At 39.5% G+C, this 20,569-nt stretch overlaps 2 protein-coding genes across 2 annotated transcripts in view; both read left to right on the forward strand.

Annotated features, from left to right (window-relative positions):
• The window catches only part of ddhd1b (DDHD domain containing 1b), a gene marked incomplete at its 3' end in the record, with an annotated part of 76,158 nt that overhangs the window by 50,587 nt on the left and 5,002 nt on the right, over positions 1 to 20,569 (forward strand). The window lies entirely within an intron of this gene.
• LOC130551055 (general transcription factor II-I repeat domain-containing protein 2-like) lies at positions 9,645 to 16,230 on the forward strand. The gene is made up of 2 exons (XM_057328609.1): positions 9,645 to 12,506; positions 12,728 to 16,230. Exon 1 carries the CDS (start codon positions 10,684 to 10,686, stop codon positions 12,040 to 12,042), a length of 1,359 nt encoding a protein of 452 aa, XP_057184592.1. The 5' UTR covers positions 9,645 to 10,683; the 3' UTR covers positions 12,043 to 12,506; positions 12,728 to 16,230.

Here is a 20,569-nt window from a genome sequence, read left to right on the forward strand (position 1 = left end):
CGCGATCAACAACAGACAACAGAGGAACAACCAGGGAAAAGTAGTAATGGCATAATTAACTTTATTCCTCTGTTGTCCGACATCGACCACAAAACAAGACCAACCAGACCAGACCCACACAGTCCCAACAAATGAAACGCCCCGAACCACAACCAACAAGCCCCCCCACTCCCTACAACACCCACCCAGCTACCTCCAATCAAAGTCACTGAGTGCAGCCATAACTTCAAACTGCTGTCATGTGATGTAAGTTTAGCATTAAATACCAAGTATTGTAAATTTAGCATTTATGTGACAGGTAGTCCGTTTTTGCTCTCGGTTGGGGATGGAATTGTCTGAGCTGGGCCGGCCAGATGGTCGCCTTTTCTTGGGTGGTGATGGAATTGCCTTGGATGGAGCTGGGATGGTCAGTCAGTCCCAGGCTCTCGCAGGAGGATGGTACGGGATTTTCCGATGTAGCTGGCGTAATCTCTAGTTGTGGATGGGCATATGACGTTCATCTGGGCCTGGCGGAATCTCTCCCTACCTCGGGATGGGCATCCCGAGGCGAGGGCAGAAAGAGAATAATTAGCGTAGCTGCTGTTCATTAGCTATGTTTAGTGAATGCTTGGCTGAAAAGATGTGTCTTTAATCTAGATTTAAATTGGGAGAGTGTGTCTGACCCTCGAATAGTATCGGGGAGGCTATTCCAGAGTTTAGGTGCTACGTATGAGAAAGCTCTACCCCCTTTGGTGGATTTAGTTATTCTAGGTGTTATCAAAAGTCTGGAGTTTTGAGATCTTAGAGAGCGTGATGGGTTGTAGTGTGGTAGAAGCTCTGTTATGTAGGTAGGGGCTAAACCGTTTAAGGCTTTATAAGTAATTAAAAGAACTTTAAAGTCAATACGATACTTAATGGGTAACCAGTGAAGGGTTGATAACATTGGGGTTATGTGATCGTATTTTCTGGACCTGGTTAGAACTCTGGCAGCTGCATTCTGAACTAACTGTAGTTTGTTTATTGATGCTGCAGGACAACCACTAAGCAGTGCATTACAGTAGTCAAGTCTTGAGGTCACAAATGCATGAATAAGCTTCTCTGCGTCAGCCACACATAAAATATTTCGCAATTTGGCAACATTTCTAAGGTGGAAGAAGGCTGTTTTTGTGACATTTGAGATGTGATTTTTAAATGACAGGTTGCTGTCTAATATAACGCCAGGTCTTTAACTGTATTTGTTGGAGTAACAGTGCAGCCTTCAATTGCAGGTATAATCCGAAATATTCTGCTCACGTGTCTTTGGTCCGATAAGTAATATTTCTGTTTTATTAGAATTTAAAAGAAGGAAATTACAGTCATCCAATGCTTTTATATCTTCGATGCACTCTGCCAATTTGGATAGTGGAAGGAATCATCTGGTCTTGATGAGATATATAGCTGAGTATCATCTGCATAACAGTGGAAGCTAATTCCATGTTTTCTAATAATGTTTCCAAGGGGCAGCATGTATATGGAGAATAGCAAGGGTCCTAAAACCGATCCCTGAGGTAATCCATAATTTACTTGCGTTAGATTTGATGATTCCCCATTTAAATGGACAAATTGATGTCTGTCTGATAAGTAAGATCTGAACCATTGTAGTGCCTGTCCCTGAATACCGGTATAATTGTGTAAGCGATCTAGAAGTATTTTATGGTCTACAGTATCGAACGCAGCACTAAGGTCAGCAGGACTAGGAGTGAGATGTTACCTTTATCTGATGCTATAAGCAGGTCGTTTGTAATTTTAAGAGCGCAGTTTCAGTACTATGATGCGGTCTAAAGCCTGACTGGAATTTTTCGTGTATGTCATTATTTTGTAAGAAAGAGCACAACTGAGTGGACACTACTTTTTCTAGTATTTTAGACAGGAAAGGGAGATTTGAAATCGGTCTATAGTTTCCTAGTTCATTGGGGTCTAAGTTTGGTTTCTTGATAAGAGGCTTAATGACGGCCAGTTTAAAGGCTCCTGGGACATGGCCTAGATTAATTGACGAGTTGATAATGTTATAAATGGGCTCAATTGCAACGGGTAATAACTCTTTTAATAATTTAGTTGGTATGGGTCTAATAAGCAAGTTGTAGGTTTAGATGTTGCAACTAAGTATTAATTAAATACTTCCTGTATTTATAGGTGAAAAACAACTGTAGCCTTTACTTTTGGGGTCGTATGGTTGGTACGTAATTTATAGGATCAGACTTGGAGGTTGAGTTTTTACTATTTTGTCTCGTATGTTTTCGATTTTCTCTGTAAAAAAACTTCACTGAAATCATTGCTACGATCAAGGTGCGGCGGAATACCCAGGTCAGGTGAAGTCTGTTTATTTGTTAGTTTAGCAACTGTACTAAATAAAAACCTTGGATTGTTTTTGTTAGTTTCTATGAGGTTACGGAGGTGCTCAGCCTTTGCTTGCTTTTAGTGCCTTTTTATAACAGTTTGCACTCTCTTTCCACGCAATTTTAAAGACCTCTAATTGGGTTTGTTTCCATTTGCGCTCCAGTTTACGTGTTTCTCTTTTAAGGGCGCGAGTGGTGCTATTGTACCATGGTGCTGCGTTTTTCTCATTAATCTTTTTTGACTTCATAGGTGCGACAGCTTCTAATGTATTAGAGAAAATAGTCCCAATTTGCTGGTCATGTCATCGAGCGATTCTTATTTATTGGTATGGTTATTAAAGGAGTCAGATCTGGCAAGCTCTTTGCGAAACTATCTTTAGTAGTGAGGTAATTGTTCTACCCTGTCGATAACGAGTTAAACGGCTGATTTCTGCAGTGCGCAGTGTACATGTTATAAGATAGTGATCAGTGACATCGTCGCTTTGAGGTATAATATCTATATTGGTTAGATCGGCTCCGTGAGATATAATCAAGTCTAGTGTATGATTAAATCGATGAGTGGGTCCATTGATGTGTTGTGTTACTCCAAAAGAGTGTAATAGCTCTGTAAACGCCACTGCTAATGCATCGTTAGCACTATCTACGTGGATATTAAAGTCTCCGACAATTAGTACTTTATCAACGTTAACCAATAGGTCCGATAGGAAGTCCGCAAACTCTTTCAGAAAATCAGTGTAGGGACCAGGGGGTCTATACACTGTAGCCAACGTACATGTTCAAGTCTGTCAACTAAGTCTGCGCAGAGTGTGAATGCGACATCAGTCATCAGTATATCAAACAAATATATCATGCAAATATATATTGAAGTTAAATACACAAGTGAAATGTAAGATGTTTATGTAGGTCTTGGCTGTAGTCATTGTCAGGTGTCTTTAGGTCATGGGTGTAGTCATCTTCAAGTGGTGGTAGGTCATGGCTGTAGTCATTGTCAGGTGGCAGAAAGACAAGCATCTTGCCAAACTGGAGCTGGGACTGACACCCTCTGGTGTCCTCGGGTTGACAAGTAGGACAAAACAAACTGATATTAGCGATATTAGTCAAACTGACATATAGGCCGCTCACAAAAAGTGTAAGCAGGTTACACAGTATGACGGAGGTGTGTGTGATGGGTTCCGGCTAGAGATGCTCATATTGACCGTTTAACCATTAACCGATCGTTAAAATTTTGACCGGTTAATACTATCAGTTAAACGATTTAAAAGGTATGTTTATTTTAAGTTTAATAATATTAATAATATTTTTTTAATAATAAAAATAATTTAATAATACCTTTTTAAATAACTATTACTATGCTTTTAGTTTTCTGTATGGTGAAAGAAAAACATACTAAGCATTAACTCACGGAGCATGCAGATGCGTGCAACTAGGTGTAAATGCCCTCTGAAACGTTTTCGAGACAGATTAAAATCCGATCACGCAAATCACTTGACGAAACGGAACACATGTAATTCATCTGATTGTTGAGGCCACATTTGTCAGGGCTTTACTCCTCCAAACGGAGTGCTACTGGCAGCCTTGCTCAAGCTCAAGTTCTTTGTTTTAAGTGTAGACAAGAGACAATCGTGCTTGCAATGCGCTGTGACAATCTCTGTCTTCCCGGCGTGTCCACGGCTCAGAAAAACTAATAGCGGAGCTACTGCAAGGGAATTTCGGTGCTAGCCATCAATTTATTCTTTACCTAAACTTCTCTCATGTATGCTTAGCATTGGCTGCCCGTGCACTTTGGAAAGGAGAAGAAAACGGTGCGACCGGTGGTTTCCCTGCCTTCTTTTAGACGTGATGTAAAATACGAATGTGAAATATGAATAAGTAAAAAATAATGTTTGTACTTTGGGTGGTATAGCAGATCGGGCAAATGTGACTCGCTTCCCAAGGCGTTATCTCTACATTCCCGGGATATCTGTGCCATCTGAAAGGGTGTTATCTGCCGGGGGTCTAATTGTCAACAAGCTCCAGACTGTCACCACAACACGTAAACATGTTACTTTATTAAATAAAAACTCCAAGCTTTCGATTGAGGTAGGCCTGCTATTTTTATTTGATGAAAAAACTTTCTGACAGAAATAAACTTTGCCGGTTCTTCTGTGTTTTGTTTTGTCATCATTTGTTAATTCAGTTTTTTTTCTTGCCTGTTTATTTTATGCTTTGGATTTATATTATTTTAAAACGCCGCAGGTTCGTGAAAATGTGATGTAGGTGCTGTTATTGATGTATTCGTTATGCTGCTGTTTGCATGTTTAAATTAATCTGTGAAAAAAATGTTTAACGTGTCACAGACCCTTGTCAACTGTAGCTGTGTTCTCATTTCGAAGTCTGCGTCCTCTGGATGTCGCATGCGAAGGCGTATATGCGGCGGACAAACGCGACCTCCGGAGGACGCAGCCTTCGAAATGAGACGCAGCATGTATTTTTTTAATTCCAATTTATTATTAAAATCTTATCGGTTAACGGTTAATGTTCGGATAACGCGTGTCGGTTCTCGGTTAGGGAAATTAACCGAAATGAGCATCCCTAGTTCCGGAAAAGCGAACATATTGTGGGATAGACTTGTTTAGATAGTGAATCAGAATAATGAAATACTCCATGTGGCCAGATGAAATACTCACCCTCAGGTTGTTCCAAACCTGTATACATTTGTTTGTTCTGATGAACACAGAAAAAGATATTTGGAAGAATATCAGTAACCAAACAGATCTCATCCCCAATTTACTGCCATAGTAGGGAAAATAAATTCTATGGGAGTCAATAGGGGATGATATCTGTTTGGTTACTGACATTCTTGCAAAAACCTTCCTTTGTGTTCAGCAGATCAAAAAAATTCATACAGGTTTGGAGTAAATGATGACAGAATTTTGACAGAGCTCTCGGGGAGAATTGGCTGAAGTATCACTTTAAAGCCTGCACTAATTTGCAAAATTAGCAAGAAAATACACTGCTCAAAAAAATTAAGGGAACACCTGATCATCACAGCATAACACCAAGTCAGTTAACCTTCAGGAATATCAATCAACCCGGTAAGGAAACGTAAGTGATTGTGAACCATTTTCACTTGTTTTGGTGCAAATAAAAGTGACAACAGGTACACTGGAGAGGGAGGACCATTCTCAGAGGGTCTTACAGATATCCACGTGCTATGAAGTATCGGGATGAAATCCTCAGATCTATTGTCAGATCTTATGCTGGTGCAGTGCAGAGCCCTCCTGGTGTATGATAATGCCCGGCCTCATGTGGCCAGAGTCTGTAGACAGTTTCTGGATGATGAAGGCATTGATGACATTGACTGGCCCTCACGTGTGATTCTACTTGGCAGGAATGCTTTCTCCTCATTACTTGGTGACAAAGTGCTGTCTTTAAAGGACCCATTGCATGAAAGTCAAAATTTTTCTGTGTTTAAGTGCTATAATCTTTTCCCCGGTGCATCTAGCAACCCAGTGTGGCGGCAGTGTGGTGCCAACCGCTTTGTGGGGGGTAGAGGGTAGTATACACTTCACTAAGGAAGACTGAGTGAGCAACAGGAGCTTGGTCCTCCCACCCAGTGCTTTTGGTCTCGTTTCAGCTGGTAACTGAATGTGGTACCCGTCTAGTTACGGTGCACGAAGCTTCAGAGATGACGAGGTGGGCTTCAGGATCTCTTCATTCACGGGAGCCACCTGAAGTGTGTATGTGCCTAAAGCTAGTGTATGAGTGCACAACCCACCCTCCCCAAATCTAACAGGACAGATGAGACGCCCCCACTCCTTAGTAAAAGTGACTTCAATTCAGTACACACAGCTTAACTCTTCTAATAAAGGATTTATTTGAACTAAATTAACTGTAAAGAGTTGTTTCTCTTTCCCAATAAGAAGAGTGTAAGAAGTAGTACACAAAAATGAAATATAAGGTAAATAAAAATAAACAACAAATATAAACAACTCTGTATCCGTTCAGGGTATCAACAATAATCAAAATCCCCTCTCACTGTTCTAGTGAGATTTGCACACCGGTTTGAGAATTTTGATACACAATTCACAATCACGTTCGATAAAGTTCAATGATTCACTTTGCAGATCAAATCAAAGAATAGTCGTCCTCTATTCCATGCACGGGTTCTCAGGTTACAAGAAGTTCGCAACCGTGCAAGAGTAACGGCTGATGAAATCTTTTATCCAAAGTTCGTACACTGTTACATAAATAGGACTTCACTTAGTGAGGTAATTCACAATTCAGTTCACTCACCGGAGAAATGTTGTTCAGTTTCCAAAAGTGCAACACAGAATGAGAAAAACTGAGCACACCACCACCTCCCTGAGGGAAGAGGCGCTGAACGATGTCCTTCGAATGGCAGGGTTACGTCTGTACACAATGTTCTCCCAGCGATTGCCCTAGAGATCCTGGCGCCGACAGCTCGATCCTACAAGGCCGCGACCCCAGCTGACACAGACCACATTGAAGCGACGATACGTAGCTTAGCCCATCCGACGACTCGGCACTTTCTCCACGCAAGGCACAATAACACATAAATAGCGTTTTCCGTTCGTTTGAACAAGTAACCAAAAAAACTGAGCAAAACGGAAAATAAACCGCGTGAGAGTAATTGACTCTGGTAACGTTAGCTATCTCGTGCTAACAGCTAGCAAGCGAGTTTTCACTGCTCCGCTCATCCTAATAATACGAAAACTCCTCTATCGCGTCTTGTAACTCTTGTTGGACATTTGAGGCAGTCCTGCATGTTCAAAAATTTGTACAGAGACGTTCTTCAAAATCAATTAGAAGTTTATTATCAGATGTAAAAAGGAGTAACAAAGCTTTGGGTTGCCAGTAAATCACCACTCTCTCCAAAAAGCCAACAACCCAAATTATTCAAAAACACGTATATTTATTCAGTATGTGACGTCGTTCGCATCTTCTGACTCCTCCTTCTTCTCTGTGGAGTGCTGCACCAATCACCATGCATATCTGCAAAACATCTTTTTTTGCACGACACATGTTTTGCAACGTGTGGTCAGCTGCTAATAAAGAGGAAGTGTCGTCTAGAGACAGTTTCATATCGCAAAACAACATGTAAAAATACTTTCAGTAAAAAACTCAATCATCTAATGCTTTTAATTATGCAGCATTGTTTCTTAATCCTATGATTTAATAAAACACATCAAAACTCATGATTATACTTAAAACATATGCATTGGATTAATTCATAACATTCCCCCTCTGTTTGACCTTTTGGGTGTGTGTGTGTGTGTGCTGTCTTGCACGTACGCATAGAGTTTGTTCCTCATTGTGGTTTCACTCTGAGTAAAAAATAGCAAGCATAAAAGCACACAGCTTAATGATTAAATAGCAAGCATAAAAGAAAACCCTTATTGATTATATTGGTAATAAAATCATACTTCTAACTGAATAATATTTCCACACTCTCCAAGTTCCCGCGATTAGGCACTTAACAAAGTTAACAAATGATACAACTGTGCATCATGGGTCTACGCTACTTTTTAGCGGTCAAAACTACCCAAAGATCACAGCAACTTCACGAGCGCACACTTTCTCTCTGCCATTTCTTCTCGGAATCCTTTACGTCTCTCTTACGCACAAATAAAAATGGCGGCGACCATAGCAAAAATCAAAATAGAAGTCTCTTACACAAAACTATTATTGTAGGTCCCCTACACCAGAAAACGTGAAAAACAAGATCCCAGTAACTTTGTTTTGGTAAGCCTTTCTCTGCAAGCATGTGAGAAATCGAGCCATTCAGATTTTGCTCCTGATGTGACGTAGATGCAGGCTCTTATTATAATATTACCGCCCTTTAATCTACACAATTCCACCCACGGCGCTGCCGCCATTGTTGTTTTCACAAGCGACAGCGGTGTACGTGACGCCATGGCTAAATTTCGTGGACAACATGCAATGTAGTCGCTGCATAGAGTCCTAACCTCGCAAGAGACAGGAGTAGATTTATTTTATTTTTAGTGGAAATCCCTCAGAAACCATAAGTAAAAACCTGCTTGTTTGCGCGAATCACTTCAAGCCAGAGTACTTTATCAACCTGGGACAGTACAAGCAGGATTAGCTTTAAAGTTGTTCCTCAAGAGGGATCGAGACCAACTGAACTAGACAAAGGTGCTGATGTAAGTAATATTTATCAACAGTCTGAACAGCATGCGCTGTAACTCATTATCATTTAAAGAGACATGCACCAAAATGGGTTGCTGTGAGCATAGCTGTTTTTGACGAGGCAAAAAGGGTTTTGTTTACACAGCCAATGAGTGTTTTTAAGCAAAATATGTTCCAGACATTACATGAAGACCCTAATAAATCATACCAACTTGTTGAAAGTGCTCATACAATGAGTCATTTAACAAGCATCATTCTGCCCTCCTCAGCTAAACGTTTGACATCTGCTTCATCGTTGTTTGTCTGTACTGGTCTTTCACTACTGACTGACTGAAAAGAGACCTTATAGTGTCTGCTTGATAGGTATATACTGAAAAATCGACCACTGCCAGCTGCATCTGCACCTAGATCTGAGTGGGCTCTAACTGAAAGACTTTATATAAAATGTTTTACTTGTTTGATCAGACTTCATGGGCCCTTCATGACACTCTTTAAAGAAATCTTCCTTTGAAACATCCTCTAGTATCTGACTAATTTCACTGTCCTGCAGGTTTAGCAAAGTTAACTTCTCATTAACCTTTGAAAGTACATTCTTCATGCCACGACTGTGCACCTCCTGAAATTCCTCTATGATTTTCTGAATAGTGCTAGCAGGAAGGAGCATTTTAGCCTGCATTTTAAGATAAAATAGAGCTAAGTTGTTCAAAAACTGCCCTTGGTCAGGCACAGCATTCTGCTCTGTGTCTTGCACATCAAGCACAGCTTCAGGGAGCATTTCAACAGAAAATGTGCACTGATCATTTTGCTGGCTGTCAGGAGCAGTATGACTTCTAGTGTCAGGTTGTGAAAATGTATGGATTCTACTTAAATGACAGGAAAAGATTGACCTAACCTGGAAATATTTAGCACAACCTATGTAAGGACATATTACATTTTTACCATTCTTTATATGCCATTTTAATTGTGCACACAGACTGTCGTGATTCTGCCTCATCTTGTCATGTCTTTCTTGATCTTGTGGCAGAATGTCACGGCTGGATCCCTTGTTATGTGTGGAGTAAGGGTGTGCAAAGCAGCCGGTATTTGTATCTGTATTTGTATTTGTTGAGGGGGGGAAGTATTTGTATTCGAGTAAAATTCAAAATAGTAATAAAAATCCAGTTTTTTTTTGCGTTACACTTCTAATTTACGTTATAGTGTACGTAAACAGAGCGAACATGAGAGCACCCGACTGCAGACGTCAATAATGCAGCGTAACGGAATAATCTCCCGATCAAACTCCGCTTCCCGAAAGTTATAAACTGCCTCCGGAACCCAGTTAAGGTACAAAAATCTATTCAACAAAAATAGTGATGCACGCAGTGAAGTCTTTTTTCGCTCAGCCGAGCCTTCTCTGTTGCTGTGTGGAGCAGCCTGTGTCAGTCACCTCTTTTACCCCCCACCCCCCCGACTCCTGAATGTCACTCACTCACTCACTCATGCGGGCATGCACTGCGGTCTCATGAGAAAACGCAGCTTTTTGATATAAAGTATTCGTAAAAAACACGCTATTTGTGCCTTTCCGAATACCGTATTCGGGTTCGGCTCCACCCCTAGTCTGGAGAGAGTCATTTTGACCCTGTCGGACTTCGATACTCTCTCCGGTCTTTGTCTGTGTTCCCGCCCTTTTGTATCTCTTGTTATTGGTTGTTTATTAGTTCATGCCCCACACCTGTTCCCCTTTGATTTGTCCCTTTATTTAATGCCCCTGTGCTCTCTGTCTTGTGTCGGGTCATTGCACTGTGTCGTGTGGGTGGGTTCTTGAAATGTAGTTAGTCTAGTTTGTAGTGTTCCTATGCGATGTGTTATTAGTTTAGTCTTGTCAGTTTAGTTAGTCTTGTTCTTGTTCCTCTGTTTTGTTATGTTTACCCCCATGTGGGTCTTTGTTTTGTATTTTGTATTTGTTATTAAATGTCATGTTAACCCAGGGGTGTCCAAACTACGGCCCGCGGGCCATCTGCGGCCCGTTGTCAAAAAAATTATACAGATCTGGCCCGTTATAGGGAAAAATAAATGAAATTCACTAAATAACCATCGGGTGTCGCTATCACATGCAGCCAAGGCAGTTAGTACGTAAGATGTACGTATTGTAATCGGGCTAAAAAACAACAAATTATTGTTGATCACATTTTGGTAAGTCATGGCGCAACAAAGAAAACGGAAAATCGAAAGTGAATGCAGGAGATTTCAAACACGTTGGGGAAATGAATATTTCTTCACTGAGGTCAGCGGGAAATGTGTCTGCTTAATTTGCCAGGAGTCTGTTGGGGTGATGAAGGAATATAATGTTAAAAGACATTATGAAACAAAACATCAGTCTTTCAAATCTTACACTGGTGCCGAGCGCAAACAAAAGGTGAAACAACTGGAAGCTACCTTGTCAGCACAACAACAACAATTTTTTCGTGGTAATAAAGCACAGGAAAATTCTACATTAGCTAGTTATGAGGTAGCTCACCTAATAGCGCAGCACGGAAAACCCTTCACTGATGGCGAATTTGTAAAGGAGTGTCTAATGAAAGTTGCCACTATAATTTGCCCAGAAAAGATGCAAGATTTTAAAAACATCAGTCTTTCAAGGAACACAGTCGGACGGCGAATTGAAGACTTGTCGGCAAATCTAAAAGAACAAGTGACAGACAAAGTACCCACGTTTGATTTTTACTCAATTGCGTGCGATGACAGCACTGACTCGACAGACACTGCACAGCTGTTAATTTTTTTGCGAGGTGTGGACAGTGATTTTTGCATTACAGAAGAGCTTCTTGATATGAAGAGCCTTAAGAGTACAACAACTGGAAAAGATATTTTTGAAGCCGTATCATGTGCGATTGAGAGCATGAATCTCCCTTGGGCCAAGCTCTGTGGCATTACAACGGATGGAGCGCCATCCATGATCGGCAAGCGGAAAGGAATGGCTTCCATGGTATGCAACAAAGTTCGCGAAAGTGGAGGTGAGGCTGTAAAAATGCACTGTATCATACACCAGGAAGCGCTCTGTGCCAAAGCCATCCAGATGGACGATGTGATGACCACTGTGGTGAAAACTATAAACTTGATTCGTTCAAGAGCGCTCAACCACAGAGAATTCCGGACATTTTTGTCTGATATTGATGCAGAATACGGTGACGTAATATATCACTCTAACGTGCGGTGGCTGAGTCGCGGCTCGGTTCTACAGAGATTCTATTCGCTGAGGTCTGAAATTGACCAGTTTTTGAAAGAAAAAAACCTGACACTTGATCAACTCAATGACCCTGACTGGCTGGCAGACCTTGCTTTTTTAGTTGATTTGACCAGTCACCTAAACGCACTAAATAAAAGCCTGCAAGGCAAGGACCAGCTGATATCGGAAATGTATGCGCTCCTGAAATCCTTTGCAATGAAGCTAAGACTTTTTGAGAGACAAATCAGTGACTGCAATGCTGTGCACTTTCCTAGTTTGTCCGAAATTATCTCAAGTTTTTCAGACTCCAACATCCTTGGAAAAATGGATTAATATTCGATAGTGCTCACATCTCTAATCACAGAATTTAATCAGCATTTTCAAGACTTTTCCGCTATTGATAACGACATCAAACTGTTCTCAACCCCTTTATCTGTTAACGTAGAAGAAGTGCAAGAGAATGTGCAGCTGGAACTCATTGAACTGCAGTGCGATGATTCTCTTCGCAGCCACCACCAGCTTCTTCCCGTGCCTGAGTTTTACAAGAGTTTGGAAACATCCAGATTCCCCTTAATCAAACGTCATGCACAAAGGATGATGAGCCTGTTTGGCTCCACATACATATGTGAGCAAACATTTTCGCTGATGACGCTGAACAAGAGTCCACTGAGAGACAGTCTGACTGACAACCATCTCTGTGACCTGCTTCGTATCTCTACTACACGACTTACTACGGACTTGACATCACTTCTGAAATCCAAGGCACAACATCACTGTTCACATTAATAAAGTTAATGGTGAGTAAAAGAAAAAATATTGAAAGCAATATTTTGTAATGTAGCCTAATGATTCCTAGGTTAAAAATGTATGTAATATCATGGGGCATATATAAATATATATTTAGCACACACATAACATTTTTAGAAAATAGCACATTTAAAATATAAGTAGACAAAGACAAATTAATGGCAATAAATCAATTAGCTTGTCTAATAGTAACTTTTTATTATTATTACAGACATGCGGCCCAAGACAACAGACATTTTTTTGCACCTGGCCCCCAGCAGAAAAAGTTTGGACACCCCTGTTGTTAACCCCTTAACCGCTGTCTGCAACTGGGTCCTCTGTTCTTGTCTCACCACACCTGAGATCTGTGACACAGACATGAAAAAAAACAGTGCTCTCAAATTTGCAATCCTTAACTTGAAATGACAAAATAACTTTCTGGGGTGTAGCTTTGTTTCCAGGAGGGCACTTTTTTGCCTTGCCATGATTTCGGTACATTTGACACCTAAATAATTGAAACTTCTCAAAAGTGCAAGGGCACTTTTAAAGCAGTGATTAGCCACATTCCTGTGTAATTTTACATGTGACGTGAAAACATTTAATATTGTAGTCAAGAAACTGCATGACTTGCAGTTGTAACTGTACATCCTGGAATAACTTGCCTGGTTACTTTAAAAATGACCAAATCCAGCCAAATAAGCAATTGGGAGACTATAACACAAAAAGACACATATAACAAAAGCTCGCGCTGTTTAAAAAACTGGTCGCAAAATGCGACCATTTAGTAGCAGTCTGGAGCCCTGCCTTAGGGGCGCTGTATTTAGTTGTTTGTTCAGCGAGTGTCGCTTCTGGTTGCATTGTTATATTTTTTTCTCTAATGTCTTCAGTTTTATTTGTGAAGTAGTTCATAAATTCATCACTGCTATGCTGATATCCAGAATCAGAAGTTGCTGACAATTTATTTTTTGTTAATTTAGCCACTGTGTTAAATAAAAACCTAGGGTTGTGCTGGTTTTGTTCTATTAGTGATGAAAAGTAGGCGGATCTAGAGGTTTTTAGGACTTTCCTGTATTTTCGAATTCTATCCTTCCATGCTGTACGAAATACCTCTAATTTGGTTTTCTTAAAGATGCACGCCATTTTTTCAGGCCGCTTTCTTTAGAGCCTGAGTGTATTCATTATACCACGTGTTGGGCTGCCATCTTTAATCTTCTTTAAGCGCAGAGGAGCAACTGTGTCTAGCATTTCCGAGAAGGTGGAGTTAAAATTTTCAGTGGTAATTCAAGATCTTCAGCGTTATTACTCATGCTAGGGAATTGAGACAATTCAGGCAGATTATCGAGAAACGGGGCCAGTACTAGTTCTGAACTTCAAAAGAATTGTATTGAAAATTAGACTTCTAGGAAATGCTAAAAGAGTTATTGTAAAGTCCAGCGACACTTCCCCCTCTGCCTTTTAGATGATGTTTATAATAATAATAATCTTGGAGGACAGACTCATTTAAAGTAATATAATCATCTGGTTTTAGCCATGTTTCTGTCAAACAGAGCATGTCTATTTTATGATCTGTTATCATATCGTTAACAAAAAGTGCTTTATTAGAGAGAGATCTAATATAGCAATCCGAGTCGTAACAGTTGATTATCTGTATTTTGTTCATGTTTAATTTGTTTAACGTTTATTAAATTACTTTCAAGAGGTTTACGCATTATTGTATGTTGGCTAATCCGGGGGACAGACACAGTCTCTATTTTGTAATGTTTGGGAGAAGGGATTATTACATGTTGTACATTTTGTGTATTCTGCGACGTGAGACGGCAAGCAGACAGTTGGTTAAGCCATTCTGTCTGCTCCCTGACCTGGGCCCCAGAGAGTCATTTAGCATTAGCATTATTAAGACTTTTTGCCATATTTCTAGACAGGATGGAAGCCCCAGCCCAGGAGGGATGGAGACCATCTCGTTTCAACAGGTCAGGTCTGCCCTCAAAACTCTTCCAGTTATTTATAAAAACTATATCATTCTGCAGGCACCACTCAGACAACCAGCCATTTAGTGATGATAATCTGCTATAAATCTCATCACCACGATAAGCAGTGAGGGGGCCAGAGAATATTACAGTGTCTGACATCGTGCTTGCGAGCTCATACACCTCTTTAATATTATCTTTTGTGATCTCCGATTGACGGAGTCGAACATCATTTGTGCCGACGTGAATAACAATCTTACTGAATTTACGATTAGCCTTAGCCAGCACATTTAAATTTGACTTGATGTCAGGCGCTCTGGCTCCCGGTAAACATTGGACTATGGTGGCTGGTGCCTCTATGTTAAAGTTCCGAACAATAGAATCACCGATAACTAGGGAACTTTCAGCAGGTTTCTCAGTCGGTGCGTCACTGAGCAGGGCAAACCTGTTCAAGACTGTAATCGGAACGGTTGAGTGATGTTTTGTCCTGTGACTACGCCGTCTCAGTCACAAAGTTTCCCAGCTGTGGGGGGATTTTCAACCGGAACCGAGCTGTGTGCGCTAATGTTGCTCGCATCCAAAGTGTTTTCTATGGTCCTTACACTCTTACTATCCTCAGATAAAGATTGGATGCGAGACTCTAATTCTAAGATCTTCTCTGTCAGCCTAACTATTTCCCTGCATTTATCGCATATAAAACCCTCGCAGCTGACAGAGAAGGCTAAGCTAAACATATGACATGAGGTGCAAGTAACAATAATAGGAATAGAAGCCATAACTCACCGGGTTTGAAGTGCAATTCCAACTTACCAAGGTTGCTCGATGAATCGTAGTATACTTGCTTAAAAAGAGAAACAGTTAGCACACAAGACAAACCAGAGGCAAGATGATATTCCACAAAATAAACAGAAAGCAAGCTAACACGCTATTGCTATGCTAACGGCATTAAGTTAACTATCAATTTTGGTTTAGAATCTTCAAGTAAATAACAAGAAACAGGGTTATTGAGATATCAGGATAAGTTAGCAACGACAATGATAAGTAACGATAATAAAATACATTAATATTAGAGCGAAGTGTAAGTGCAGGGATACAAACAAACCGCGAGCAGCCAACTTTCATTCATCTGTTAGTACCTTAATGACAGATAAGACCCCACTCTGATTTGGTTGCAGTTGAAACTGGACAAGTTTGAAACAGCAGTGATCTGTATGGATTGCACTCGTCACAGTAAAATATTAGGTTTCACTTGGTGTGGAGTAGTTTGGTACTATGCTGTGTAGGCTGTCAACTTTACGGTGGCTTTGTTATTTTGCATGAGATTTATTTGGTCTGAGTGAGAGCGTGAGATAGAGAACCTGAAAGCGCCTGTCAAGTCCTGGTCTATTTACATACAAACTATGTTGATGTTCATATTTTCAAACAGTATTTTTTACATTTACGTAAAAGAAGACGCAAATACCGATTAGTGATTGATATGAAAATGTTGTTTTTGCACGTGCACAGCTAATTCACGAGTCAGCCTGTCATACTGTCGAACTGAATACGCTGCTGCTGCTTCTCCCTGCCCCTAACTGAACAGAGGAAACACAGAGATATGTGATCCAAAGCTGGGACAGCAAGACCACGCTCTCGGGGAGTCTTGGATCAATTGGTTAAAGTTAATATTGTATTTTAACACAAACGGGAGTTTATCTATTGCCAAATACAAGTAATTTTACCTTGCTTGCCATTGTGTGTTCAACAATTCGACAGAAAACAAACTCGCCAAAACACTCTTGATTTGGTTGAAATAATATATTCATTAAGTAAGATGTGCAAAGTGGGTCTAAGCAGCGGGTAGACATCTAGTTTAATTTCTGAAGGAGACTGCAACGTTTGTCAGTGACCTTTTCTCTCTCATTCTACGTTTAAAACAATATTGTGACAAACTGTTATGCAAAATACTAAAACTAAATAATACATTTGCATGAAACCATCAAATAAACCAAACTGCAAATTTACCGAACTGACAGAAATTGAATGTCCTCCTTCTGCTGCAGCCAGAACTTGTGATCTTTGTAATTTGTCGTTGGGTGGCGCTAGGGCTGTCACGATTATGAAATTTGGCTTTAGAACTTTGACTTTTAATTCTCATACATTTTTTATTCAGCTTTGAAATGACCATATTGTTCTGAATATAAAGACTATGTTCTTTTTCTTGTAAATACATAGGACAAAATTGCGTCATATATTTAAGGTTTAGGCTTTTACCTGTCAATAATACAACCGCCAAATACTTGTAAATTGATCAGGAGTGAATTGAAGCCACAATTAAAATGCTATCAGTCATAGAAAAGCTTCTAGTCTGTTTTTTTCTCACTTGCAAGACTACAATAAAAGTTTACTTCTATGTTAATGAGATTTTGGTAGATTTTTGGTATTAAATTGTACTTCAGATTATTTTTATGGTATATGCTTTAGTTTTTTTGTGATTGTGTTGTGGTGGTACATTTGACAAGTATTACCATGCTTTAGTTACAATATATACAATAAAATATGCAATATGCAGATGCACTACAGCTCCCCCTAGTGTCTTCTATAGAGATGTGCAATAATTCCGATGATGTGAAACCATCCCATGAGGTCAAACAATCGTACGATTATTTAATAATCGTGACAGCCCTAGGTGGTGCACTTTCGCTACAGCAATCCTGTATTATTGCCTAGCATATTACAGCAAGGTTACAGCAGTCCCGCTCAATCTAAATTACCCAGAATGCATTTTGAACTGCAGTATTATACTGTAATGTACACATGCAGTATTGTACTGTGGATTTTTACAATAATGTGCTGCTAAATCTACAGCGACATCTAACAGTGTACTTCTTCCTTTTTTAAAGCATCTTTTGCCAATCTATTGGCTGCTTCATTCCCCTCTATGCCCACGTGAGCTGGAACCCAACATAAACCAACCATCACACCTCTTCTTTGTATATGCCACAGTAGAGTTAATATTTCATTTCATAAATCTTCTCTGGAGGAATGATATGTAGACAATGATGTTAAAACTGAAGCAGAATCAGAGCATATCACCACTCTATCTGGTCTTACTTCCTACCCACCTACCATTACATTATAATCGCGATCATTTCAATGGAATATATTGACAGCTCAGCTGTTACTCTTTTAGACACTGACACCTTGAAGTCTGGGATAAACACACCTATTTCTGCAAGCCCTGTGGTCGAGTCTTTTGATCATCAGTAAAGGTGCAAATTTGCATAAAACTGTTCCTGTAAATGTCTATTTACCATGTATTTAACACTTCCCATTTCCTCCCAGTCTCTTTTCTTGTCTAATATTTCTAAATCAATCTTTACTTCAGGAATTACCTGTACTAAGTTTTTATGTTTTCAATGTGATATCTCTCTGATAATTGGTTAATATTCCAACCAAATCCCTTCCCTTTTTTCCCTGTATTTCCCCAACAATCATTTAAGACATATTTAGCAATATGGTCTCCAGAATAACTTTTAATTGAAGTCCATTTAATTTTCCTCCACCAATAATTCATTGATTGGCGTAGTGTCACTTTCTCCTAGACATATTCTGAGTGCTCTATATTGTATCATATCCAATCTCCTTAACAATGTAGCAGAAGCTGCATCATATACCATATATCCATAGTCAAATATAGATCTGATGAAGGCTTGATATATTGTTATCATCGATTCCCTACCTGCTCCACACTCTTTCCCAGCAACTGACCTCATCACATTAAACATTTTACTACATTTTTTATCTATTTCTTCTATATGTTTCATCAAAGTATATCTTTCATCTAACCATATTCCTAAATACATTAATCCTTTCTAAAGCCTTTCTATTTAAACAACTACTTAACAACTTATTTACTGATCGACATTTAAAAACTCCAATCTACAGTCCAATTTTCCACCTTTTTAATAGCTGCTTGTATACTTGCAGACACATGGGATATGTTCAAGGCTTTCTTCCAGATTGCGCCGTTATCTGCATACAAAGCATATCTTACAACATACTCTGGTTTGTCAAAAATATAATCAAGCATAATATTAAAAAGAATTGGACTTACAACAATCCCTTGAGGAATACCATTCTCTACTTTGAAGATCGACAGTTGACACAACCCTACTTGAAGTACAAATGTTCGTTCAAATAAAAATTGTAATATCCAATTATACATTTTACCATCTATTCCTATCCTTGATGCCTTAAAGAGCCCATTATGTTCTATTTTTAAATGTTCTTATATTATATTTGAGTTCCCAACAACAGGTTTAAATGCATCCAAGGTCAAATAACGCTGTAATTTTCTCGAAATATGCTATTAATATCACCCCATTTCTCAAAGATCTCAAAACGATTACCTCCGAAGATAAAGTTTCTCTAAACCTCTCCCTTCCACAAGCCCACTGTGCTCTGATTGGTCAGCTACCCCAGTCTGTTGTGATTTGTCTTTCCGCATAGACACACCACTATATTTGAGCTCTTGGAGGTTTATTGGTAACTAAGTTCAAGTTCAAAGTTTATTCATCACATACACAACCATACTTAGTACGACATTCAGTGAAATGCTTTTTCGACTGTCCGAATAGAATAAGAAATAGAGATAGGAAAGGAGTGGGAAGGTTAAACTATATATAAATAGTGTAAGGGGAGTGTGGGAAGTGTGGGAAGTGTCATAAGTGTAATATATATGTAAGTATACAATTATGTACAATGTGCAATATATGCATATGTGTGTACAAAACAGTCCTGTTTGTCGTATGAGTTGTGTGTTACGCAGGAGAGTTTTGGTTGAGGGCCCGGATAGCCTGAGGAAAGAAGCTCCTCCTCATTCTCTCTGTATTTGCCTTCAAGGACCGGAAACGCTTTCCTGACCGCAACAGAGAGAACCGTCCATTGTTGGGATGATTGAGGTCTTTCACTATCCTCTTTATCATGATTGGTTGGTAGTTCCTCCTCTCCTGCTTTGTACTGAAGTCCACTATCATCTCCTGTGTCTTGCTAATGTTCGGGAGGAGATTGTTTTCCTGGCACCATGTCTCAAGGTTTTTGATCTCCTCAAGGTAGGCCGTCTCGTCGTTGTTGAAGATCAGGCCCACCACAACTGTGTTGTCAGCAAACTTGACAATGGTGGTTGAGTTGGAAGTGGCTAAACAGTCATATGTGTACAGTGAGTACAGCAGGGGGCTCAGAACACAACCTTGGGGGCTCCAGTACTGAGGGTGAGGGTAGGTGAGATGTGTTTTCCCACCCGTACTGCTTGCGGTCTGTCTGTCAGGAAGTTGGAGATCCAGCATAATCAGGGGATTATGCAGATGTGTTAATTTGTTACACTCAAAAGACTCAAAACCGAAACAACTTGTTTTGGCGGTTCAGAGTCGACTCCTTATTTTGGGAGACAATATCTTTATTTATCGTGGACTTTTTTGATTAACAACTTTGCAGATCTTTAACATTGAATTGGACTATAACTACCTGGATTTGTTGGGCTTTTACCTGGTTTAACAATTGGAATAACTATAGCCTGCCTCCATATTGTTGGTATTATTCCTTTTGACCATATTTTATATACAGTATATATATATAATATAATATAATGCATATAATCAGCTGAAAAAGAGGGGGAGTCCAGGGAGTGAAATTTGAGTGGCAATGGCATTCCACTTCAAACTGGTTTGATTTTTGGCTCTCATTTAAAAAACTATAATAATAATAACATTGTTATTGGATACTGACTGTGCGATTGGTCATAATACCTGTTAGCAGCTGCAGCCAATGAAGCAGCCTTTCTGTCAGTAGTGTCGCACACAAACAGAAGCTATTACTTCAGGTAAATTGACTCTGAATTAATTGGTTGGCAGTCTGAATGTCGACAGATTTTTTTAACGAAAATAATTTAAAATTTAAATTACATTTTAAATAAACAATTATAGTAAGTAAACAACAATAGCCCATGTTTAGATTTTTTTTTATTAGGACTAAAAAAATAATTCTGCTACTATTTTTTAGGTGTGCCAGCTATGGGATGAATTTAATATCAAAATGATTAACACATGCATGCACAGTCATCGTGAACG

This window comes from Triplophysa rosa, unplaced genomic scaffold (genome assembly GCF_024868665.1).
Source record: "Triplophysa rosa unplaced genomic scaffold, Trosa_1v2 scaffold58_ERROPOS1407097, whole genome shotgun sequence".
In the NCBI taxonomy this organism is placed as follows: Eukaryota; Metazoa; Chordata; class Actinopteri; order Cypriniformes; family Nemacheilidae; genus Triplophysa; species Triplophysa rosa.